This window comes from Echiichthys vipera (assembly GCF_963691815.1).
Source record: "Echiichthys vipera genome assembly, chromosome: 1".
Lineage (NCBI taxonomy): Eukaryota > Metazoa > Chordata > Actinopteri > Perciformes > Trachinidae > Echiichthys > Echiichthys vipera.
Window position 1 is genome coordinate 40259742 of NC_139826.1, and position 26125 is coordinate 40285866.

The 26125-nt window shown below is 48.6% G+C and overlaps 1 protein-coding gene across 1 annotated transcript; it reads right to left on the minus strand.

The window, feature by feature from the left end:
- Positions 1-21154, minus strand: LOC310960001 (ankyrin repeat and BTB/POZ domain-containing protein 2-like; the record flags this gene model as incomplete). Its single annotated transcript, XM_083931575.1, has 17 exons — positions 1-237; positions 346-459; positions 585-653; positions 760-832; positions 1932-2034; positions 2144-2249; positions 2380-2558; positions 2755-2990; positions 3143-3278; positions 3457-3553; positions 4460-4561; positions 4668-4757; positions 4866-5031; positions 5134-5286; positions 5450-5660; positions 9711-9860; positions 20278-21154. The coding sequence occupies 17 exons, from the start codon at positions 21152-21154 to the stop codon at positions 1-3; spliced, it is 3099 nt and encodes a 1032-aa protein (XP_083787701.1).
- Between the last annotated feature and the right edge of the window lie 4971 nt (positions 21155-26125).

Sequence of the window (26125 nt, forward strand, 5' to 3'; positions counted from 1 at the left end):
CTACTCTCCACACACCACGTGGAGGCTGAACAGTCTCTGGATTAACGTGGCCTCCAGGACCTCCAGGAGCACCGGTTCGTCCTGGTCCTGGTCCCGGGTGCCCCCCTCGGTGCAGAGCGGCCGCTGACGGATGGCGCCCAGCAGCAGGCGGTGGAAGTCCTCCTGGTCCAGCAGCCGGTCCATGTTCTGCAGGAAGAACCCTTCACAGAAGCTGCGGAGGTCAGCTGCTCCGTGCTGCTGCAGAAACAGACGAGAGTGTGAACACTTCAGCGGACGCAGAACAGTGAACGACCCTGTGAGTGCGTGCAGCTCGCCCCCTCCTGTGTTCCCCGTGTGCGTCTGTACCTTGGCGGTGTGGTAGATGTTGACGGCGTTGTCCAGGGTCAGACTCTGTGACAGCTTCATCTCACAGCTCCTCTGCAGACGTCTGAGCTGGAAGAAAGAGGCGAGCGGCAGCAGCTACGGAAGGACAAGACACAACATCGTCAACCCCAGCCTGAAAACAGACATGTTGGAATAGAGCGCAGACGAACTTTGGACCATGTCTTGGAGCGGAAACGACGGCAGCTCACAGGTGAGTTTACCTGGATGGCGTCAGAGTGAGAGACGCTCGGTCCTTCTGTCCCTCCGCAGTACAGAGACGTCATCATCATCTGCACACAGAGACACTTCACTGTCAGACCTCCGCGCTCACGTTAACTTAAATTCAGAGGTGAGTGTGCGTGAGTGTGCGTGAGTGTGCGTGAGTGTGCGTCCTACCTGGAAGGTGCTGTAGGTCATGTGACTGACGTGGATGATGTTGTCGGGGGCGTCGCAGAGCATCCGTCGAAACCTGAAGGGGCAAAACTGAACGTCAGTGTGATTCTGAGAATGAGATTTAAAGTCTTAATAATAAAAAACACTTTCATTTATGTACGTCATGAAGAATCCATGGGTTCTTCTCTCTGGCGCAGATATTTACATGAACTTTATTCTCCAACTGAACAAATTCAAGGCAAAATACGATAAAACTTAATTATTCTTATTATTATTAAGAGGTAAAAGCAATACTGAAATAAAACAGTAAAAGGAGGAATCAAACTAAAAGGACAGCTTTAAATATTCTGCTTTTTTATGTTTCTAAGGCTAAAAAAGACGTTTATATGGATGTAAATAGTCGATTCTCCTCCTGATCCTTTTATTTTAAGGTTAGTGTCATGTGGGGTGACGGAGAATACACAGAGGATGGGACCCAAATGCAGACACGGAAGTATTATTAGCACAGTATCAACAAATTTAATAAACTTATTTACAAAAAGGTGCTTTAAACACAAAGGCAAAACACGAGGAATGAGCACAAGAGGACAGGTACGCAGGGAGACATCAGGGTATGTAGAGCATGGGTGTCACAGTGATCCAGTAAAGAGTCGCTGTGGTTGCAGGTTCTCATCCCAACCAATCAAGAACACACCGGACTCGACTCATTCAATCACCTGAACTGCCTTCACATAGTTGATATGTTGGACCAGGTGTGTTTTTGATTGGTTGGAATGAAAACCTGCAACCACAGCGACTCTTTACTGGATCACTTTGACACCCTTGACATAGAGGGAGGGGTGCACATACAGGGAAACACCGACAGAGGGAGACAAAAACACAGAGACTAAAAAGGAGAGGAGGACTGTCCTGAGCCAATCACGACAGTTCGTTTTATTCTCTTTTAGTTTTTTTTATTGCTATTTATTTATAATCGTGTCTTTGTGCATGTTTCTGTTTTCCTCAGTTGCTCTTGGTTTAGTATCTTTATTCTGCAGCACAACCTTCTTTACGTCTAAAAACTACAGTTTGACTGGTTAAAGGGGCAGCTCTGGTGTTAATGAGATTAGCAGCTCTGGTGTTAATGAGATAAGCAGCTCTGGTGTTAATGAGATAAGCTGGACGGGAGAACCGACCGTTCAGAAGCTGACATCAGCAGAACCCGGTGAGCGAAGAACGGGCGCCCCTCCACCATGAACGTCACGTCCGACATCTCCTGGTTGTTCAGGAAGTGAATGTCTGCGGAGGAGAGGAGGAGGCGAGCGTGTGAGCTTCAGCTGGTCGTCACATTTACACACACACACACAGACAGACAGACAGACGGGTGGTGGTGCTGATGATGCGTTACCCAGCTGCGTGGACAGAGCGACGTCCAGCGGCGGGACGGGAGGAACGGGAGAGCAGCCGTAGCAGTGAGAGAACACAGACGCCAGCCGCTTGGTGATCACGTAGTCCTGCAGAGAAGACGACAGGATGAAGGAAGCATCAAAAACCAGTGTCAGAAAACCTCCTCAGGGAGACGGATGAAAACACGAGACACTGAAGGAGCTCAGCGGCAGGAGCAGACACGGCGTTCAGCTGTACCTGGCTGGTTTCTATCATGCGGAACATGAGCGGGACGCCCGCGGACAGCAGCTCGGGGCTGTAGTCCTCCGTCCGGATGGAGGCGAACTCTGCGAGGAGGGAGGCGACGACTTTGTCCCGACACAGCTGCTGCGCTCTGCGGAGAGACTCCAGCCAGATGTGGAGCCTCCAGGGAACACCTGGACACAAAGGAGAGAGTATGAAGACCTGTGGTTTTACTCCGTCAGTTGAGATCGACTCCACTGAGGCCACAGCAGAGGTTTCCATGTCCCTGCAGCTCAGGAGCAGAGGGAAAAATGGAAAAATGTTCAACTAAATCCAGTGAACGACAAACAGGAAAGTGCTGCACGGGTGAGGTGGACGTGAGGAGCTCACCCATGTCTCTGAGCTCCAGGGTCACATCCAGGTACCCGTGCTCCGCGCTGTAGTAGGCCGCCTGCTGCAGGGCCTTCATCCTGGCCTTACACAGACTGGGAACGGGGCTCGGGGAGTATGGAGCTTTCTCATCCAACTCCACCTCCTCCTCCACCCCCTCAGCCAGGATCTCCTCCAGGGAGAGGATGTCCTCCTTCCTGTGCTGGGGCTGCAGCAGCAACCTCCTCAGGATGTTCCTGCAGAAGAAGAGAGTTCTGTTGTTTGATGCATATTCGATAAAAAACCCTCCTCCTGCTCTGTTATGGATCAGACACGGCAGAGATGAATAAGGGAACTGAGATCCTGGGGTTCAGCTCTGTTCCTGTAGAGAGCTGCACGAGCGTCTCACCTGTGACCATGTGCTGCAGCGTAGCTAAAGCAGTTCATGTCCTCATACAGCGGTGATGTCAGGGAATTCCCATGATGCACTTTGAGCAGAGGGTCTGCTCCGTGAGTGAGGAGCAAGCTCACCATCTCATAGTGACCTGGGAACATCGAACACGTTGGATTTATTCAAGGAAGAGAAAAAACTTCCACCCAGACGACAATAAACCAGTGCATTTTCTCTCTAGTGTGTTTCAACTGCAGTGCAGGTTACGCTTTATTCTGAAGGCCTTAATGTGACCAAACACACGCTAACTTCTATCTGCAAACGCGACGTACCTGCAGCAGCAGCGAGCTGCAGCGGCGTCTCGGCTGAGCTCTCCTGAGTGTCCAGCAGCGCTCCACCCTCCACGTCTGCTCCGGCCTCCAACAGCAGCTGCCGGCACCAAGACACCACACTGTTACTTTGGCTTCTTATGCTTTTATTTGATAGTACAGCTGGACAGGAAATGAAGGAGGGAGAGAGAGGGAAACATGCAGCAAAGGGCTGCAGGTCGGAGTCAAACCCGAGGACTTTTAGCCTCCATATATGAAGTGCCCACTCTACCAGGTGAGCTTCTGGGCCCCGCACACAAAGGTTCAAGTCCCTCCCAAAATACTGGGACTCCCACAACTGTCTCAGTTCTCTCAGCATGTGCCTTAAAGTGTAATTCATGCGCAAAATCATCCCAGGGTCTTTTACGGCGCTTACATCCATCAAGTCAGCCGTCCAGACAGTTTTTATTTGTGTAATGAGAAGAGTCCCTACACACAAACCAAAGCAGCAGCAGCGTCGTGAGTGAAGCCAGAGTTTATTAAAAGAGTGTTTTAAAGACTTACCTACTGGCCCCTGTACCAGCTCCTCTCATAGTAAAGTCCATTACAGTGGAAGGAGCCCATTGGTGCTTTGTTTTGTGTGTAGGGACTCTTCTCATGCTGCTGCAGAGGTTTGCTGTTATTTTCAGCAGCATTAGTGGTTAAAAAAGACCTTTGAATGCCTTCACCGTACTGCCCCGAGCTAACCACTATTAGCCACGTCCGGCTGTTAGCGACTCTCCTGGATTTCTCTGTTAATAGTTGTTACAGGCCAAAAACTGTAACACTTTGATGAGTGTTACTGCCAAAATAGACCCTGGGATGATTTTACGCCAGGATTAGACTTCAAGGTTGTGGTCATAGTTTCAAAAGGAAAACCTTAAAACCTATGAAAGGTTCTTGTCGTGACCTCTCAGAGCTGAAGGTAAATGTTCATTTTCAAGTCGTGACTGATTGAAGTGAGATGTGGAGCGTGTAGAGCCCTCACCTGAGCCACAGACAGGTGACCGTGCAGCACAGCGAACGTCAGAGCCACCCAGCGCCGACTGCCGGGGTGAACCGACGGGTGTCTGTAGGAGCAGCCTGGGACCTGAACACACACACACACGCACACACACACCCACTCATCATCTCAGGCACTTGGACCAGCTGTGAGGTAGAGCGTGCTGTTGCTGAGTCAGCAGCTGTGTTCCTACCTGCAGGTCCAGGTGAGCTCCGGCCTCAATGAGCATCTGCACCAGAGCTTCATCCCCGGCTGCAGCAGCGTACATCAGCGGAGTCATCCCCTGCACCACAAACACATCCTCTTACAGCTCAGAAGAAGCCGAGACCTTAAACGATCCGGTGTCTGGGAGAGATTCACGCTGCGGCCTCAGGGTGGATCTGGTTCTCACCTGGTCGTCCGTGGCGTTGACCCCCTCCGCCCCCAGGAGCCGTGAGGCCTGATGGAGCAGATCGGCTCGGCCACACGAGAGCATCCTGAAGCCCAGATCCAGCTGGAACTTGGCTGCAGCTGCTTCTGCGTCCAAACCTCTAAACGACTGGAAGCAGCACTCCGACCTGCGGGGAAACAGAGACGCAAACATGGAATCAGACTAAAGGTTTTCGTCCCGACTGTTTCTGCTCCAGGATTCAGCCTCTCTCGCCTCACTGGCTTCTTACTTTAGCTGTCGCGGCTCACAGTCCAGACCAGGGAGGAGCTGCCTGGCTGTCTGTCTGACGTCATCGCTGTCCACCAAGAGGCTGCGTCGATGCTCGGCGTGCACCACGGCGACTCTGATCCACTCCATGAGAGGAGGGAGGAGCAGGAACGGCCTGCAGGGAGGTCATGACGCTGTTAACGCACACCTGGCTCCAAAATGTGTTTTTTTTTTTTAGCAACTTTTGAAAAACAAATGACTCCACAGTGAAGAAGACTTGATAGGTTTCCCCTCAGTGACTCACACACACACACACACACACACACACACACACCCACCTCTCTCTGCTCAGCGTCATGGTCGGAGGCTCCAGGTTGGGATTTTCCAACGACTCCATCTGTGGGTTGGACAGGAAGTAGTAGAGCGTCCGGAGGGCGTCCGCGGCCCAAGACACCGATGGCTGATTGGCTGAGCGAGCGGCGGGGCCGACGGAAGGGCCCGAGCTGCGCAGACGCTGCATGTGGTGCATCGCTCGAGACACCAGGTCACCTGCGGGAAGACAGGAGCCTCCGGGATCATTCTCACATCATAGAATAAGACGATTTAAGAGACACAGTGGATCCAAGAACATCTTTATCGTCAGGCACCAAACAAAGGATTTAGTAAAGAATAGATTATGCACGTGGCTGGAAATGTAGTACTTTCTTGCAGGATGTACTACTAAACCCTAAATTAGGATTCTTCGTATTAATATGTCTGTATAAGCAGAACTCTAGGAAACAGAAGATGCATGAATCCAGTAAACGTACGCGCTTTAAAGTGTCTGAAACAAAGAAACAAACATCTGAATGTGAACGTTTATCTGTGTGAAGTTGTGTCACACCGCGGTGAGGTCTGTCCTGTCTTTGGGTTTTCTGTCGTGTGAATTTCCTGTTTTATTTTGAAAAGTAACTCTCCTCTGGTTCCAGGTCACTTGTCCTTCCTCTTGTATATAGTCTGTGTCTTCCCTTCATGTGTATATAGTCTGTGTCTTCCCCTCCCTTCATGTGTATATAGTCTGTGTCTTCCCCTCCCTTCATGTGTATATAGTCTGTGTCTTCCCCTCCCTTCATGTGTATATAGTCCGTGTCTTCCCCTCCCTTCATGTGTATATAGTCCGTGTCTTCCCCTCCCTTCATGTGTATATAGTCCGTGTCTTCCCCTCCCTTCATGTGTATATAGTCCGTGTCTTCCCCTCCCTTCATGTGTATATAGTCCGTGTCTTCCCCTCCCTTCATGTGTATATAGTCTGTGTCTTCCTCCCTTCATGTGTATATAGTCTGTGTCTTCCCCTCCCTTCATGTGTATATAGTCTGTGTCTTCCCCTCCCTTCATGTATATATAGTCCGTGTCTTCCCTTCATGTGTATATAGTCCGTGTCTTCCCTTCATGTGTATATAGTCCGTGTCTTCCCCTCCCTTCATGTGTATATAGTCCGTGTCTTCCCTTCATGTGTATATAGTCCGTGTCTTCCCCTCCCTTCATGTGTATATAGTCCGTGTCTTCCCCTCCCTTCATGTGTATATAGTCCGTGTCTTCCCTTCATGTGTATATAGTCCGTGTCTTCCCCTCCCTTCATGTGTATATAGTCCGTGTCTTCCCCTCCCTTCATGTGTATATAGTCCGTGTCTTCCCTTCATGTGTATATAGTCCGTGTCTTCCCCTCCCTTCATGTGTATATAGTCCGTGTCTTCCCTTCATGTGTATATAGTCCGTGTCTTCCCCTCCCTTCATGTGTGTATAGTCCGTGTCTTCCCTTCATGTGTATATAGTCTGTGTCTTCCCCTCCCTTCATGTGTATATAGTCCGTGTCTTCCCTTCATGTGTATATAGTCCGTGTCTTCCCCTCCCTTCATGTGTATATAGTCCGTGTCTTCCCCTCCCTTCATGTGTATATAGTCCGTGTCTTCCCTTCATGTGTATATAGTCCGTGTCTTCCCCTCCCTTCATGTGTATATAGTCCGTGTCTTCCCTTCATGTGTATATAGTCCGTGTCTTCCCCTCCCTTCATGTGTATATAGTCCGTGTCTTCCCCTCCCTTCATGTGTATATAGTCCGTGTCTTCCCCCCCCTTCATGTGTATATAGTCCCTGTCTTCCCCTCCCTTCATGTGTATATAGTCCCTGTCTTCCCCTCCCTTCATGTGTATATAGTCCGTGTCTTCCCTTCCCTTCATGTGTATATAGTCTGTGTCTTCCCCTCCCTTCATGTGTATATAGTCTGTGTCTTCCCCTTCATGTGTATATAGTCCGTGTCTTCCCCTCCCTTCATGTGTATATAGTCCGTGTCTTCCCCTCCCTTCATGTGTATATAGTCTGTGTCTTCCCCTTCATGTGTATATAGTCCCTGTCTTCCCCTCCCTTCATGTGTATATAGTCCATGTCTTCCCCTCCCTTCATGTGTATATAGTCCCTGTCTTCCCCTCCCTTCATGTGTATAGTCCGTGTCTTCCCCTCCCTTCATGTGTATATAGTCCGTGTCTTCCCCCCTTCATGTGTATATAGTCCTTGTCTTCCCCCCTTCATGTGTATATAGTCCGTGTCTTCCCCTCCCTTCATGTGTATATAGTCTGTGTCTTCCCCTCCCTTCATGTGTATATAGTCTGTGTCTTCCCTTCATGTGTATATAGTCTGTGTCTTCCCCTTCATGTGTATATAGTCTGTGTCTTCCCCCTCCCTTCATGTGTATATAGTCCGTGTCTTCCCCTCCCTTCATGTGTATATAGTCCGTGTCTTCCCCTCCCTTCATGTGTATATAGTCCCTGTCTTCCCCTCCCTTCATGTGTATATAGTCTGTGTCTTCCCTTCATGTGTATATAGTCTGTGTCTTCCCCTCCCTTCATGTGTATATAGTCCGTGTCTTCCCCTCCTTCATGTGTATATAGTCCGTGTCTTCCCCTCCCTTCATGTGTATATAGTCCGTGTCTTCCCCTCCCTTCATGTGTATATAGTCCGTGTCTTCCCCTCCCTTCATGTGTATATAGTCCGTGTCTTCCCCTCCCTTCATGTGTATATAGTCCGTGTCTTCCCCTCCCTTCATGTGTATATAGTCCGTGTCTTCCCCTCCCTTCATGTGTATATAGTCTGTGTCTTCCCCTCCCTTCATGTGTATATAGTCCGTGTCTTCCCTTCATGTGTATATAGTCCGTGTCTTCCCCTCCCTTCATGTGTATATAGTCCGTGTCTTCCCCTCCCTTCATGTGTATATAGTCCGTGTCTTCCCCTCCCTTCATGTGTATATAGTCCGTGTCTTCCCCCCCCTTCATGTGTATATAGCCCGTGTCTTCCCCTCCCTTCATGTGTATATAGTCCGTGTCTTCCCTTCATGTGTATATAGTCCGTGTCTTCCCCTCCCTTCATGTGTATATAGTCCGTGTCTTCCCTTCATGTGTATATAGTCCGTGTCTTCCCCTCCCTTCATGTGTATATAGTCCGTGTCTTCCCCTCCCTTCATGTGTATATAGTCCGTGTCTTCCCCCCCCTTCATGTGTATATAGTCCGTGTCTTCCCCTCCCTTCATGTGTATATAGTCCGTGTCTTCCCTTCATGTGTATATAGTCCGTGTCTTCCCTTCATGTGTGTATAGTCTGTGTCTTCCCCTCCCTTCATGTGTATATAGTCCGTGTCTTCCCCTCCCTTCATGTGTATATAGTCTGTGTCTTCCCCTCCCTTCATGTGTATATAGTCCGTGTCTTCCCCTCCCTTCATGTGTATATAGTCTGTGTCTTCCTCCCTTCATGTGTGTATAGTCCGTGTCTTCCCCTGACTCGTTGCCAGAGTATTTCGTACGTCACGTTGAATGTTTCCAGCGTGTTTCCACAGCCTTGTTCACGTCACAGAGATCTTTGTTTCCTCGCTCAGGTGTCTGTACTTCCTGTTTTTTGTCATAGTAAGTTTAACCCTTTTCTGAATGCTCTTTTGGTTTGTTTTTCCTCCTGTTCGGAGCGACTTTGCTCTGTGTTTTATTGGCTCTTTGCGTCACGTTTTGGATTTTTTAAGGATAAACACAAGTTTGATCCGCGAACCTCCGCATCTCAGTCCTCATTCCCGCCTGGGCCTGCAGCTCTGCGTGTGTTCAGACGGAGCGACGTAACTTAATGAACATGAACACAAGCCTTTTCAGTGTGCGGTGCTTTATTTTTATTTTGTTGCTTTTAGAGCGTTCATTACTCAAATCACACGGGCCCCTCCCCCGTCGTTTCACCGCAAACAGCTGTGATATTGTAAATGAAGGCCTCTAACTTAGGGTGAACTAAAGTGAAGTGTTTTGTCACATGAACATGTCAGCGGAGGGCCCGTAGAGTTCCCCGAACAGTGAAGTTACTGACTGACGTTATGTTCTCTCCAGATAATGAGCTACGGTGGCCTGCGGGGTGTGAAGGTGCCCTTGTTTTCTGGATACAAGCCACGGGTTTGTTATGTAACCGAGGGGGAGCCGGCGGCCGCTAACGATCTGTCCCAGGAGCCCGCCGCCGCTCACCGTTTAAACAAACACACAAGACACAGGAGCTGACTGTGGCTGCAGTGACACACACACACACGCGCACACACACACACTTACTGAGCTCTGCGATGCTGCCCACACAGGTGGCGAGCAGAGCCTGTTCCAGCGTCCGCAGCTCCAGCTGGATGTAGGCGTCCTCCCTGCTCTCCATCGAACCCTCTGGAACCTTTGTGTACGGGCTGACATGAGCCGGCAGCGACAGCTCGCCTGGAAACACACAAACGCACGACGATGGTGACGTTTCTCACACACACACTTTGCATCTTAAGGTAAAATCATCCCACGGTGTTTTTCTTACATACATCAAATACACACTTTTTTTCGTGTAACAACTACTAAGGGAGAAATCCAGGAGAGTCGCTAACAGCCACTCGTGGCTAACAGTGATTAGCTCGGGGCAGCACGGTGAAGGCATTCAAAGGTCTTTTTTAACCACTAATGCTGCTGAAAATAACAGCAAACCTCTGCAGCAGCATGAGAAGAGTCCCTACACACACAACAAAGCACCAATGGGCTCCTTCCACTGTAATGGACTTTACTATGAGAGGAGCTGGTACAGGGGCCAGTAGGTAAGTCTTTAAAACACTCTTTGAGGGCGCACTCACACTGTCCTTCCGCACCGGGCCAAAATAGGTTTTTCGGGTAGAGCCTAGTGCGTTTGACCAGTGTGAGTGCAACCGCTCTGCATCTAACTGTGGCCAGCTGGCCGTACACGCCCCGTTTGGGAGAGGTGGGCTTTAGTAAAGCACGTTTGCACGAGCACGAGGCCTACGGCGGTTCTGAGGTCATTTCCTGTGCGCCTGTTGGGACGTAGAAAAAAGAAGGAGGGACCATGCGCGGACATTTCAAACAATGGCGGTGAAAGGTTCACGTTGGTGTGATGCGGAGGTGGAGTGTTTACTGCAGATTTGGTCGATGAAAAGATTCAAAAACAGTCGACAAGACGCACAAAAACTCTGAGGTCTACGGAAAGATCTGGAAACAAAGCCACGCATCGCCATGACGTCATCAATGTGTGTGACGTGTTACGGCGTGATGACGTATAGGCAGCAAGAAGCATTCTCCGAGGCCCAGGTAGTGTGAGTACAAACGGGCCTGGAGGGGGGGACAAGGACCCTAAAGCACGGGGCACGGGACGGAGGCACAGTGGGAGTGTGCCCTTAATGAACTCTGGCTTCACTAACTACGCTGTTGCTGCTTTGTTGTGTGTGTAGGGACTCTTCTCATGCTGCTGCAGAGGTTTGCTGTTATTTTCAGCAGCATTAGTGGTTAAAAAAGACCTTTGAATGCCTTCACCGTGCTGCCCCGAGCTAATCACTGTTAGCCATGTCCGACTGTTAGCATCTCACCAGGATTTCTCTGTTAATAGTTGTCAAACTGTCCCGATGGCTTATTTGATGAATGTAAAGTGCTGAAAAAAGACCATTGGATGATTTGTGCCAGAATGACACTTTAATGTCCCATGATCCTTTGCTGCAGTGACTTTCCTGTGTGCATGGAAACGTTCATAATCATAGAGAGCCTCTGATCATTACGTGAACTGTTAAAGAAAACATGTGCAGAATTTGGACTACACACACACACACTCACACTCACACTCACACACTCACACTCACACACACACACACACACAGATGAGATCCCTGTCCATTGTGTGCTGTTGAGTGTGTATTTGCTGACTCCACACAATAGGAACAGCGTCAGTGAGACCGATCTGCCAAACGCTGAAGCCTCCTGCAGCCCTAACCCCGGCCCGATCCAACGCCTCTGAGGATGAGGTGAAGGCCAACTGTGTTCAGCGCAGGAGCGACTAACGATCGGACAAATTCATCGCTCTGACCTGGAAAACACACCTCGGCTTTGTCGCAGTCGGGTCTCCGCTGGAAGAACGAAGTGAGTGTGGCAGATAATTGGTGCTGATTACCCTGCTGTGTTTACAGGCAGGAGAGTGGACAAGCATCTATTCATGGGTACACAACAGGAGACCAGTCTGCACGAATCACTGTTCTCTCATCACACACACACACACACACACACACACACACACACACACACACACACACACACACACACACACACACACACACACACACACACACACACCGCCCTGCTTACATCCAGAATCAGGAGTGATTAAGTCATTTCCCTCGACTCTCTCCTAGTGTGTACGTGTGGCTGAATAAAAACAGAAGTCTGCAACCGCATCGCAGAGAGTGTGTGTACTGGAGGTGTGTGTGTGTGTGTGTGTGTGTGTGTGTGTGTGTGTGTGTGTGTGTGTGTGTGTGTGTGTGTGTGTGTGTGTGTGTGTGTGTGTGTGTGTGTGTGTGTGTGTGTGTGTGTGTGTGTGTGTGTGTGTGTGTGTGTGTGTGTGTGTGTGTGTGTGTGTGTGTGTGTGTGTGTGTGTGTGTGTGTGTGTGTGTGTGTGTGTGTGTGTGTGTGTGTGTGTGTGTGTGTGTCCCAAATGAAAACAGAGGCACAGTCACGATGCTTGAACACAACAGCTCTTTTCTGCCGCGTGGAATAATGCCACAAGTGTTTGGCTCGGACAACAGAAGCACAGAGGGGACAAGGTGTGTGTGCGTGTGCCTGTGCGGGCGTGCGTGTGTGTGTGTGTGTGTGTGTGTGTGAGGTCAGGACCACCTCAGCAGTGTCTAAGTTGAGTCCAAAAGAGCAAACAGAGTCCTAATCAAGATCCAACCCGACATGTCGTACATAGACTGAGCTCTGCGGAGCCGTAAAGCCAAAGCTCTGCGAAACATGACGTAAGAAAGGTTTGATTGTTGCTGGTTTATCAAGTTAATCTGATTTATAAAAACACAAGCTGGCTGGATACATCCATGTGAGACAGCAGCAGTAAAATGTGCACAAAAACAGCTAAACTGGGCATTTTCAACGCATTTTAATCACAATGTGCAATGACTCACATGCTAGCAAACAGTTCATTGTTACCGTTAATCCTAAGGTGTGGCGTTCCTCAGGGTTCTATTCTCGATCCTTTATATTTTCTATTTTGGTTAAAGCTGCGTGCTTTGATGTTTTTAGCCACGCGGGGGCAGCAGAGCTCAACAACAAGCTGACTATTTTGATCTTATAAGGTAGTTGTGACTAATGTAGTTCATTGTTAATCGTTAATCATTACGTGTGGCGTTCCTCAGGGTTCTATTCTCGGTCCTTCATCTCTCTCATCTCATCTCATCTTCAGTCTCTTATCCTGGATCAGGTCTCGGGGGCAGCAGCTTTAGCAGGGGACCCCAAACTTCCCTTTCCCGGGCCACATTAACCAGCTCTAACTGGGGGATCCTGAGGCGTTCCCAGGCCAGTGTGGAGATCTAATCTCTCCACCTGGTCCTGGGTCTTCCCCGAGGCCTCCTCCCAGCTGGACGTGCCTGGAACACCTCCCTAGGGAGGCGCCCAGGGTTCATCCAGACCAGATGATCCTGAACCACCTCAACTGGCTCCTTTCAACACAAAGGAGCAGCGGCTCTACTCCGAGTTCCTCACGGATGCTGAACTTCTCCCCCTCTCTCTAAGGGAGACTCCAGACCCCCTCCTGAGGAAACTCATTTCAGACGCTTGGACCTGGACCTGGTTCTTTGGGTCCTGACCCAGCTTTCATGACCACAGGTGAGGGTAGGAACCAGGACTGAGGGTAGATCCAGAGCTTTGTCTTCCTCAGCTCTCTTTTGGTCACAACGGTGCGGTAGAGCGACTGCAGCTCCGCCCCCGCTGCTCCGATTCTCCGGCCAAACTCACGCTCCATCGTCCCCTCACTCGTGAACAAGATCCCGAGGTCCTTGAACTCCTTCACTTGGGGTAAGAACTCATTCCCTACTCATTCGGTCCTTCATATTTTAAAAAATGACCCAACTGAGAGTAAACGCACCAACACACGTCTGGTTTCACTTCTGACTGTAACGGCAATATTTCAGCATCACTAATGCAGCAAACATGTATGTTGGAGTGGGCATTTTCTCTATTATTCACATGTTAAAACGTGGCACAGAAATCTTTACCAATATCTCAATTCAATTCAATTTTAATTATAATGTCGGATCATGACAAAGTTATCTCAGGACACTTTACAGAGTAGGTAAAGACCACACTCTATGACTTATTTATGATTTACAGAGACCCAACAATTCCCCCGTAGAGTACGGTGGCGTTGAAAACCTTCACTATAACAGACAGGAACGTCAGACAGACCCAGCTCTGTGGAGGACGCACATCTGTCTGCACCAGAGAGAGGAAGAGAAGGAGAGAGAGAGAGAGAAAAGACGGACAGATGGACAGAGACAGAGACAAAGACGGACAGAGAGACAGTCCCAGAGATGCAAACAACCAGAGAGAGGAAGAGAAGGAGAGAAAGAGAGAGAAAAGACACACTTCCAGAGATGCAAGCAAAGCGTAACAGTAACTATAATAATATTTATAGTAATGTGAATATAACGTATATGTTAAGGCAGTTAATACAACAGAATAGTAGAAACAAGCACAGCTGAGATGGCAGAATATGAAAATGATAATAATTATGGTGGCAAACATGATCAATGATGAGTCGTGGCAATAGCAGCTGAGATACAGCTACACATTGTATAGTTTATTAAACTAGTGATAGTTTATATGAGTAACAGTTCTCAAATTGGTAACTGCTACTGTCGAGCCCTGTCACAGTGTTAGAGCCTACTCACACTGTCCTTTTGGCCGCGGCCAAAACCGGTTTTTCAGCTAAAGCCTAGTACCTTTAAGCAGTGTGAGAAGACCCGCTCCACGCTCAACTGCGGCCAGCGGACCGTCCACGGCCCGCTTGAAAGAGGTGGGCTTTAGCGGAGCCGTTTGCACATGTACGAGCACGAGCGTGCGCACGTGTACGAGCACGAGCACGAGCCCTACGGCAGTAGCGTTATGTCCGCCTGTTCGGACATGTAAATAGAAGGACGGACCATGCGCGGACATTTAACAACAACAACAATGGCGGTGAAAGGTTCACGTTGGTGTGATGCGGAGGTGGAGTGTTTACTGCAGATTTGGTCGGATGAAAATATTCAAAAACAGTCGACAAGACGCACAAAAACTCAGAGGTCTACGGAAAGATCTGGAAACAAAGCCACACACACGCGATCAATGCGTGTGACGTGTTACGGCGTGATGGCGTATGGACAGCAAGAAGCATTGGCCGGCCCTGGCAGTGTGAGTACAAACGGGGCTGGGGCGCGGGGGGAGAGGGAGGGGGGACAAGTACCCTAAAGCCCGGGTCGCGGTACGGAAGGACAGTGTGACAGCTCTAACGCTCTCATCTCAAACAGAAACAACGACGGGATTCAAACCACGAGTTGTTCTGCAGCTCTCAGTCGGGCTGGAGCGAATCAACTCTTGACACACAGTCATGTTCACTCCAAAAATTGGCGGGAAGACTTTGTTTTGGTAGCGTAATCTGGTTAAAACCCGCGGGCCGCATGTCTGGGGCCGGTGTGGACGGATGCTGCCGGCTCAGTGGACACAAGGCTTTACAGACGTGGACACAGAGCCGGGGGTCGGCGGTGATGAGGCGACGCCTGATTGCGTCTCGTTCAAACACCCGAACAGACCTCCTGAGAGACGCTCATGTCCCTCCTGTCACAGAGACGCCTGGTGCTTAATCACAGCCGTTCATCACAGAGGCTAAGTGGAGAGTCGTCAACCTCTGATCAATCCTGATTGTCTCCTCATCATCATCATCCTCATCATCATCATCATCAAACGCTCCTGTTGCTTCTGTCCTACCATAAGAACTCTGAGTGGTTGTGTTAGCATGAGAAAACAGCGCAGCCAGGCCCCGAAAACCAATTCTTCCTCCTGTTTTACAGTTTTGCATACAGGCCAGATGGAGATATCGTTATGTGAGGGTTGGATTACTCCCTGCTCTCCGCTCCATCTCTGTAATCGGACTCAGTATCAGAGTATCAGACTCTTTCTCCAGCTGTTTCTCTCCACTTCCTCTCTTGAGCCTGAGCTGCACCAGTCTGAGGATCGACACAGAGCTGACAAACTAACCACCGCAGACTATTTACACCCCTGATGTTAAAGTGGCTGCTAAAGAGAATTAGTGTGTCAGTGAGTCCCTCTGACGGGCAACACACCCCAGCGACCTACGGTGTGTTTGATACACGTCCATTTCATTCATTCATCTTCAGCCTCTTGTCCCTGTCGGGGTCTCGGGGGGCTGGAGCCGATCCCAGCTGACATCGGGCGTGAGGCGGGGTCCACCCTGGACAGGACGCCAGTCTATCACAGGACACATAGAGACGAACAGAGACAGACAACCATTCACACCTACGGGTGATTTAGAGTCATCAATGAACCGAACACCTGCACGTCTTTGGACTGTGGGAGGAAACCGGAGAACCCGGAGAAAACCCACGCAGACACGGGGACAACATGCAAACTCCACACAGAAGGGCCCCAGCCCGGATTCAAACCGGGAACCCTGTCGCTGTGAGTCGACAGTGCTAACCACCATTACACTATGTCGCCGTTGGTGGAAAATTAGTGTGCATTAATATCTCTGTGTTTTGAACGGCTGCTCCAATATAACAACACTCTGAAGACGTTGCATTGGACTCATCTGGGAAATTGTCACAGTCACTATTTAACATTTTTAACATTAGTTAATAACAATGTTGGAAACATCAAATGTTTAATACAGGAGATGTTAACTGTGAGGGAACAGAGACTATTGAAGCAGCAGGAGAACTAAAGGTCAGTGAAAGTCACCGGAGTAATAAATCTGATCCGCGCAGACACGACTGTGCGGATGCTACGGTATAAATCTTCTGCCTGCGGTGATCGGAGGAGGATGATGACATTACAGGCTGCGTGTGTTTAGACACTCTCCGCAGGAACTCTGCATTTCCTCACGTTTCACCGCCGGGATTTACGTTTATCATCAGAGCAGACGGAACAATTTGGCCGTTTGGTCCTCGAACAATGTCGTCATTAAAGCCTGAACGAGGTACCAGAGTGTGTGTGTGTGTGTGTGTGTGTGTGTGTGTGTGTGTGTGTGTGTGTGTGTGTGTGTGTGTGTGTGTGTGTGTGTGTGTGTGTGTGTGTGTGTGTGTGTGTGTGTGTGTGTGTGTGTGTGTGTGTGTGTGTGTGTGTGTGTGTGTGTGTGTGTGTGTGTGTGTGTGTGGGGTGTGGTGTGTGTGTGGTGTGAGTGTTTGTGGCAGGCCGCCCCTCCCGTGTGGACAGAAGCTGCGGCGGCTGTTTGTTTAGCGAGCAGACGGCACTTGGGGCGGTGAACCTCGTGCCCCTGCAGCCTGAGCGGGAATCAGAGCTCTTTTGTGTCGCCTGCGTGGGTCAGAGGCTAACAACACCCGCTCGTTTACCGCACCCGCTCCTTCCTGCTCCTTCTCATGGGAGAGGGGGTTTCAGGCCTACTCGATATCCCAGCATGCAGTGGGGCAGAGGCAGAGAGACACACTGCCTTTGCCATGTTCACGGTAGAGAGTCCGTGTTCACAGTCACTCAAACAGCTTCTGTGTTACGTTCATTTACGTCGTTGTGGTTCAGAAATACTCAAAATTGTCTCCAATATTCAGAGGTGGAAGAAAACTCTACTAAAGTAAAGTACTGAGGTACTTGACTTGAGTATTTCCATGTTAACCTGCTTTATATTTCTACTCCAATACGTCTCAGAAGACAATACAGTGCTTTTACTTCCCTTAACTTCATTTGGAAACTTATGGTTATGATGCAGCACGATGAAGAGCTATGCGTTGTTTGTCGGGCGTCCATAAATGTGCCCCTTCTCTGCTGCTCGGGGTCGTACGGGGGTGGTACGGGGGCGGAGTCCTGGGTCGATAAGGAGGAAGTGTGAAGTGATTTGACTGTGCAATCGTTTCATAAATATGTCCCAAAACAGAATCAGGAGGAAGGATTTCTTTGGAGTAAAGTTCAGTTTATCTATGATGATGCAATTAGAGCAGGGCGACACTGGGCTGGACCTGGTCCTGGTCCTGGTCCTGGTCCTGGTTAGATGCGTACATGAACTGATGAAGCCTCTTGGTCCAGTTGCTTTGGACTGAAATTGCTTTGAGGATATTGTTAAGCGTCTACTTTTGGTTTCCGGTCCGTCTTGTTTAGCGTGTTGTTGACACAGTGTTACATTAAATCCATCAATCGTATGTTATAACAAATGCATTCATTCATGTGTTCAGCACATGAGCAGAGGTTTATCAGAGAGGCTCTCCCGTGTCCTCATTCACAGAACGGCCTGTTTCCTGTCTGAGGGGTTTCCCGTCCCTCTCTCCGCGGTGTTGGTAGACTTCTTAAACCTACGGAAACGATCCATTATCTTTTATCTGGAGCACTCGTATCCACCGTTAAGTCTCTGCTGCTCTGTAACCCCACACAGCTTTACCCTGGTGTTCCCCCAGAGCGGGGTCAATAAGACAAAACCACAAAATCTGCCCTCAACCCTCGTCTCAGCGTTTGAAGATTAAGTGTGTGTCCAATTACAGATATCCTGGTGTATTAACTCATGAGTCCCTTTTATACCAAAGTCTTATTCAGCAGCTGGTAGAAAGATTCAAACTGGAACTGGGATTTTATTTCAGGATCAAATGCTGCCTTCTCTGTCTGCACTGGACAACGCTGATGTTTATATTCATTCATTCGACCTCGCTGCTTAAAGAACGGCACAGACCTGCTGCCGTCAGACTCTACGACGCTGCACAGCAACGTTTAGGAAACACACTCACATCATTCAAGTGACTGATTACTGAAACCCTATAAATGCACCTTTCTCTCTTCATCTGCACCTTAAAAAAGAATAAATAAAGTTATCTGTCTATCTATCCATCTATCCATCCATCCATCTATCGTCCATCCATCCATCCATCCATCTATCCATCCACCCATCCATCTATCATCGATCTATCAATCCATCCGTCCATCCGTCTATCCTTCTATCCTATCCTTCCATCCATCCATCATCCATTCATCCATCTATCTATCAATCATCTATCCATCCATCCATCCATCCATCCATCTATCTATCCGCCTATCCATCCATCTATCTATCAATCATCTATCCATCTATCCATCCATCCATCCATCTTTCCATCCATCTATCCATATCCATCCATCCATCCATCCATCCATATCCATCCATCCATCCATCCATCTAGCTATCCATCCATCCATCCATCCATCCATCCATCCATCCATCCATCCATCCATCCATCCATCCATCCATCCATCCATCCATCCATCCATCCATCCATCCATCCATCCATCCATCCATCCATCCATCCATCCATCCATCCATCCATCCATCCATCCATCCATCCATCCATCCATCCATCCATCCATCCATCCATCCATCCATCCATCCGCAGCCTCGTCTCAAAGCTCACGTGCTCTCGACCCTGTGAGTGATGGAGCTCTGAGGTATGAACGGGCTGGATGCTCCTTACTAACACACAGACTGGGACGCCTGCATGTTCTCCTTTATCAGCCTTAGGTTTACTTCCTTCTTTCCTTTCGTTCTACAGTAAGTGAAGCAAAGTTGGGACTTTTACAATCCTGGGTCTCTGGATCGGTTCTTGCTGTTTGTCCCAAAGGTCAGAACCGAACTGGGAAAGAGAGCTGCTCCCTCAGCCTGGACCAGTCTACAGAGCACTTTAACACACAATGAGCTGGAGGCAGAACCATGTGGCTGCAGATGTTTTTATTATTGTAACTGAACTTGAACTGTTTGCTGTTATGGATGCGAAGTGTTTTACTGTGTGTGTGTGTCCCCCTGGTGTGTGTGTGTGTGTAAGGCTGTGCTGCTGCCTGTCTCAGCCAGGACGCTCTTGGAAACAGTTTGAAATGTTTAAAACACACGTGTTTCTGGGTGATGGAGCGTTTTAGACTCTTTTCATTGGTGAACATGTGACATTTCACACATGTCCTCCCTACCCTGTGACGTGTGTTTGTGCGTCTGATGTTGTGTTTCCCCCAGAAATCACAACCATGCCATAAACTGTAGATGATTAAAGAAACACATAGTGTCACACGTTTGCTCACAACTGAAACTAAACCTAAGAATCTGAATGAAGTTGCTCACATGATCATCTAGTAAGCGCCTCCCTAGGGAGGTGTTCCAGGCACGTCCAGCTGGGAGGAGGCCTCAGGGAAGACCCAGGACCAGGTGGAGAGATTAGATCTCCACACTGGCCTGGGAACGCCTCAGGATCCCCCAGTTAGAGCTGGTTAATGTGGCCCGGGAAAGGGAAGTTTGGGGTCCCCTGCTGGAGCTGCTGCCCCTGAGACCTGATCCGAAGATGTTAAACATGTTTATTTCTTCTCTATTGTGATCTCAGGACCCAGAAGTCTTTAAACTGTGTGTTCTGCTTGACCAACAGTTCAGAACCGACTGATGTTTAACTTTAAATCCCATCCTTCATGTTCAAGAAGCTGGAACAGAATATTTAATATGTTTAATCTGCTTCTTATCAAAAAGCATCTGTCCCATTAGTAAACACACTGTCTGCAGGTGGAACCCGTTATGTTTCTATTCATTTCATTTCTTCACCATAAACTTATGAAAAGAACAGATTGTATGCAGGTAAAGGGAGTGTTGTCATGCTGTACTTGGACTCACCATTGGCGTTTTTGCCACAGATGAGATGCTCGTAGACCTGCAGCAGCCCCCACAGCTCCGCGTCGTTGTTGACGGCTCCCTCCAGCAGCTCCGCGGTCACCGGGCCCGAGGTGACCCCGCCGCCCTGCTCCTCCTCCTCGGTCAGCCTCGCCGCCTGCAGCGCTCGTGCGATCACCTCCTCCATCAAACTCTCCACGCAGGCTGTCAGGCAGACCGCGGCGTACTCGTGCAAACGCACCGACACGCGTGTTTCCACCATCCACCGGAAGAACCGGCCCACGGAGAGCGTCAGCCCGCACCGCGCGGACTTGCCCCGCTGACGCGCGGTGTCCCCCGAGCTCATGCAGTGCAGGGACACGGCCTTCACCGCGGAGGAGATGCACTTCTCGGCCAGACCCCAGCTCAGCACCAGCCTCGCCGCGCTCTGCACCTCCAGGCGTGTGCAGCGCCTGTGGAGCTCACTCAACCGCTGCACCTCCCGGGAGATCCGCACCAAAGCCCTCCGGAGCAGACTGGACAGCCGGTGGACAGCCTCTCCGGTGAACGACCCATCCGAACCGGCGACTTTACGCACGACTTCCCGCAGCTCCTGCTCGGTCCACGGATACTCCTCCACGTCGGGCAGGCAGGGACACTTGGCCAGGATGTCCGCCGCGTCCTCCGGCAGCGTGTTCACCGTGTCCCAGCTGCCGTTCCTGCTGTACAGAGAGCCGGCGTGCTGCCACCAGGCGCCCCGCGGAGGAGTGCTCGAGTGCCGCTGGGACTGCCTCGACCTGCCGGAGGAGGACAGGCTGAGGGACGGGCAGGGGTCCCCGGTCACATAGCCCGGATCCAAGCTCAGGTCCTCCAGGGCTTTCACCAAAACGCTGCCGGACATGATGCAGAGGGGTTTGGATGTATTGAACGCTCACTTTACGCACAGTGGAGAGCAGAGCAACAGTTTCCCATCAAATCCAAGTTTCAGCTCCAGACTGGAAAAGTCCAACTGCCCCGCACAGACAGCTGCACGAGACTGCGCTGCTGTGCCACGACGAACCAAAACAGAGAGGGGCATGGAGGTGTTTTACGCACACGGACCAATCAAAGTCAGACCCCATTACCAACACAGGTGAATTCACCGCTGCACCACAGCGCCTCCCTGCGGCCACAGTCATGGTCACACATTTCAAATCCAAACTGAAATCCCTCCTGTTCAGAACTGCCCTTTCCTTCTGTTCTCATTTGCACCGTGATGTTGTTGTTTTACCTGATTTCATCATTTTATTTGCTCCCATTATTATTGTTTATGTTGCACTGTTTTGAACAAATGTACGGTGTCCTTGAGGGCTCAGAAAGGCGCCTATAAATAAAATGTATTATCACAATATCAACTGCAGATGAGTGGCAGCAAAGATGTTTTAATAATATAATGGTATATATTATATAATAACAGTAAAAATACATGTATAATAATATTTATTATAATAGTATTATAACCTCTTTGGTGGCAGCATAGTGCAAGATGGTGTGTTTTACTGCTTTTATTGTTTTTCAATGACATAAATAACCAAACATAAAAGATTAATTTGACCAACTGAGAGTAAATAAACATTTTTAAAGTAATGTCTTAACTTAGTATTTACATGTTATATTTTGTGATGATGTAACGGTTCCATTCATTTCTTGGGGCTTCTGTAAAATTGCATTTTGTACAGTAATGCTGCACTGAAAGTCATTAAAAGTGGGTGTTATTTATGTGCCTCACCATGAGATCCTGTTGCTCTGTAAAGTTCAGGGTTTAGACTTCCTCCAACCCTTAAAACAGAACAGTCTGGGGTTTTACAGCATATGGAGTCTCCCTTAGAGAGAGGGGGAGAAGTTCAGCATCCGTGAGGAACTCGGAGTAGAGCCGCTGCTCCTTTGTGTTGAAAGGAGCCAGTTGAGGTGGTTCAGGATCATCTGGTAAGGATGAACCCTGGGCGCCTCCCTAGGGAGGTGTTCCAGGCACGTCCAGCTGGGAGGAGGCCTCGGGGAAGACCCAGGACCAGGTGGAGAGATTAGATCTCCACACTGGCCTGGGAACGCCTCAGGATCCCCCAGTTAGAGCTGGTTAATGTGGCCCGGGAAAGGGAAGTTTGGGGTCCCCTGCCAAAGCTGCTGCCCCCGAGACCCAACCCCGGATAAGCGGATGAAGATGAGATGAGATGAGATAATAATAAAATGGCATTTTATTAAACATTGAACATACATGTACATGTTGTTTGTCTATTATGCTAATGTTAGCTCATGTGGGGCTCTAAATGGGTAAAAACACTCATTGTTCATTTTACTGTGTTTCCTTCATCTTAGTGATGGTAAAAATATGCAGATTCTCCTTTTACATGGCAGAGTAGAGTAGGACTGCATTTCCCAGAATGCTCTGTTTTCCTGTTTTTGCTGTTGTCATGTTTAAATTAATACTGCTCGTATATTTATTCTGAAATTCATGTATTATATTGTTAAAAAATATTTTATGGTCTCTAAAATTAAAAAGCGAATTTTTTACCTTTAAATAAAAAAAAATAAATAAAAAAAATAACGTATTTCCGAGGGAGAAATTTTCCCAGAATCCCCCGGGGCAGCGGAGAATTGGCGGGTTTTTCCTCAGCAGTGAAAGACGGAAGTGTTTGGAGACCGGGACTTGAAGTTGGACCAGATATCGGACTTTCCAGAGAAACTTAACCGTCCATAGACTCTTTCCACGTATCTCAGTCCAGTGTGTGTAGTTTACACGACGGTTAAGTTCTTTCCCGAGCCGTAACAGCGGAGTTTCCGTGGTTTTAGTCGCTAGCTCCGACATTAGCCGTTAGCTAGCCGTTAGCCGTTAGCTCGGTGGCAGAGAACCAGACCGCGTCACAACACACACGGACATGAGGACTTCTCCCCGCGACATTGGTGCGGGATGTGCGGAGGAGGTGACCGCAGGAACCTCTCTATGGCCGGGTTACAGCTACAAGGAGGTGTTGGTGAGTACTGGACCTTTACAGGGGCGGCTGGTGGAAGTCACTTCAGGGGGGGTTGTGTCACATAAAGCGGACTTAATCTGAGTGAAATATAATTGTTCTGGAAAGAAACAGTGAGAAGAGTGTGTGTCAATATAATCTACACACACACACACACACACACACACACACACAGTTCATGTTGTCCCTGTTTGGTTTAAGATGCACGATCCATGAATGAAGCGTATACCTGTCCAGGTGGGAGAAGGCATTGAGCTTGACATTTAGCCTTATTTAAAAAAAAAAAGGTAATAAATGAACACACATATAAATGTACTTTATATTATTTATAGCAATATTTATAGCAAAGTGTACTTTGCAAAGGGGCGACTGTGGCTCAGTGGCAGAGTGGGTCGTCCTCCATTCGAGAGATTGGTGGCTTGATCCCCACCTCCCCCGGTCCACATGTCGAAGTGTCCTTGGGCAAGACACTGAACCCCGAATTGCTCCTCGTGCTGCGCATGGGTGTGTAAATGTGGTGTGAATGGTTAGATTAGATGGTCTGTAGATGTCCACTGCCATCAGTGTGAATGTGACAGACACTGTTAAAGCGTCTTGAGTAGACAGGAGACTAGAAAGGCGCTTTATAAGAACAAGTCCATTTACCATCTATCAATTACTTTAGCAGCAACATAAATAACACTTCCATGTAAAGTGCAAACAGATATTTTAAAATGTAACATAAAACCCTAATGTGTTGCAAACATATTGGAGTGACCAGATGGCTGTAGCTGTATTTCTGTGTGTGATATTAATAAAAAAGAAGTGACTGGATCAGCTGCATTCATCCGCTTTCTGATCCAGCTAATTACTCAATATCAGAGCCGACCCGGATCGGTGCAACTCGACTATTTGGTTCCTGTCTATAACCTCAAAAACATTGTTTCAGGATAATGATTGACAAGTTGTTGCTGAAGTGAAACATAACTGAACATACTTTTTCTTTTAGAGGTTTCCATATTTGATGTTGCAAATGATTTTACTGAATTTTCAATGATATACCTCCCTCTGTCATATACTGTATATATATATATTATTCATACAGGTGCCTTTAGTTCGTTTGCTCCAGTATTTATTCTGTTATTTTGATTTGGAGGAGGAGGAAAGTAAAGACACTTCCTGAGCATCACAACCTTTTAAAGCGATCAATCCTATTCTTTTACTCTCTTACTGGTTGTCATGACAACTGTAACATGGCGCTGATGTGGTCCAAGTTGTTTAACAAGTTTATCTGTTGGTGATCTTTCCTTAAACAGATTAAGTTTGAGAGATTTAACATCGCTCGGCTCCATGTTGTGGCCCCTCCCACTACAACTATCTTTTCAGTTTCCGGTCACGCGTAGGCTGTGCGTCACGCGTGGGCTGTGCGTCACGCGTGGGCTGTGCGTCACGCGTGGGCTGTGCGTCACGCGTGGGCTGTGGGTCACGCGCACGTCGTGTCGTCACACGTCAGAATACGCAACGGCGAGACTTGGGGAGAGATTAGAGAAGTGGTTTGATGCGATAGAAATATCACCCTGTGTCCATAGAGCACAGCAATAGATGTGCGCTCCGAAAATCGCCCTTAATCTCTGTGGAGTTATCCCACAGTTGTTGTAACGTCACAGCGACCTCTTGTGGTAGCGACCCCCCTCTTTAGGTCATGTGGGGCGGACCCCTGTTTTCTGTCTTCATGCTGTTGTTTTGACTGGTGAAGCTGAGCTGCTGAGTTAAGAGACGTAATGTGATTCCACCTTATGTTGAATATTATAAGCACGTTCGTGTATGAGGATTATACAGTAGATAACACGTCCGTGTCATTAATATTGTTTTATTTTGTGTCATTTCAGTTGATTGCCTGGCGAACGGCACGGCTACTGTTCAAGTGCTAGTTAGCCTAGCATGTGTGTAAAGGAAAGCTTATGCAAATAAACAAGTGGAAGACAGTTAACAGATGTCTGAGTCTGAGTGTGACACTGTTTCACCGGTCTAACGCCCCCTTTACGGTGGGAGTTATTAGATTAATGTAGTTAGTTTAATAAAACCGTACAATCTTCTCCGAGACCTGTAAACTCTTGAGACCAGCTTTCCTTTGCTGCCCAAACCAACCTAAATATTGACAGTTTTATGACAAAGTTAACAACATTCACTTTTATATAATGAATGATGTGAAATTTGGCGGATACATCAGGAATTGATGGTGTATGTTAGTTCATCTGACAGGGCTGTGGAGTTACCCGACCTTAGACCAACCACTGCTCTGTGGTCAAATAAACTAATAAGTGTGGGTTATTAAAAAAAATAAATAAACAACCCCTTTCATAAACCATGTTTCCCCAATTTTGCACCTTTAAAAAAAAAGAAAAGAAAAAAGCCCTTAAGTCTTGTACTTCTGGCAGTTTTAGCCACTTAGGGCGCCCTCCCACTGTGCCTCCGTCCCATGCCCCGTGCTTTAGGGTCCTTGTCCCCCCCTCCAGGCCCGTTTGTACTCACACTACCTCGTGCGCACGCTCGTGCTCGTACACGTGCAAACGTGCTTTACAAAAGCCCACCTCTCCCAAACGGGCCGTGGACGACGAGTGTGCCGCTCCTCAACGTGGTACGGTTGCACTCACACCGGTCAAAGGAACTAGACTTTAGCCGTGAAACGTGCTCGGGCACGATACGGAGGCACAGTGTGAGTGCGCCCTTAGCCACTTACTCTCCATCCACCTGTTGTAACATTATGAGTGATTGTGAAGTGGGAGCTTGTCTTTGTTCCCCAGCTCAACATCCTTTTAATGAGACATAAAGGAGACAATTCAAAGGCTTTTATATTCTTAAGTGTTGCTTTTGCCCAAGGTCGACTG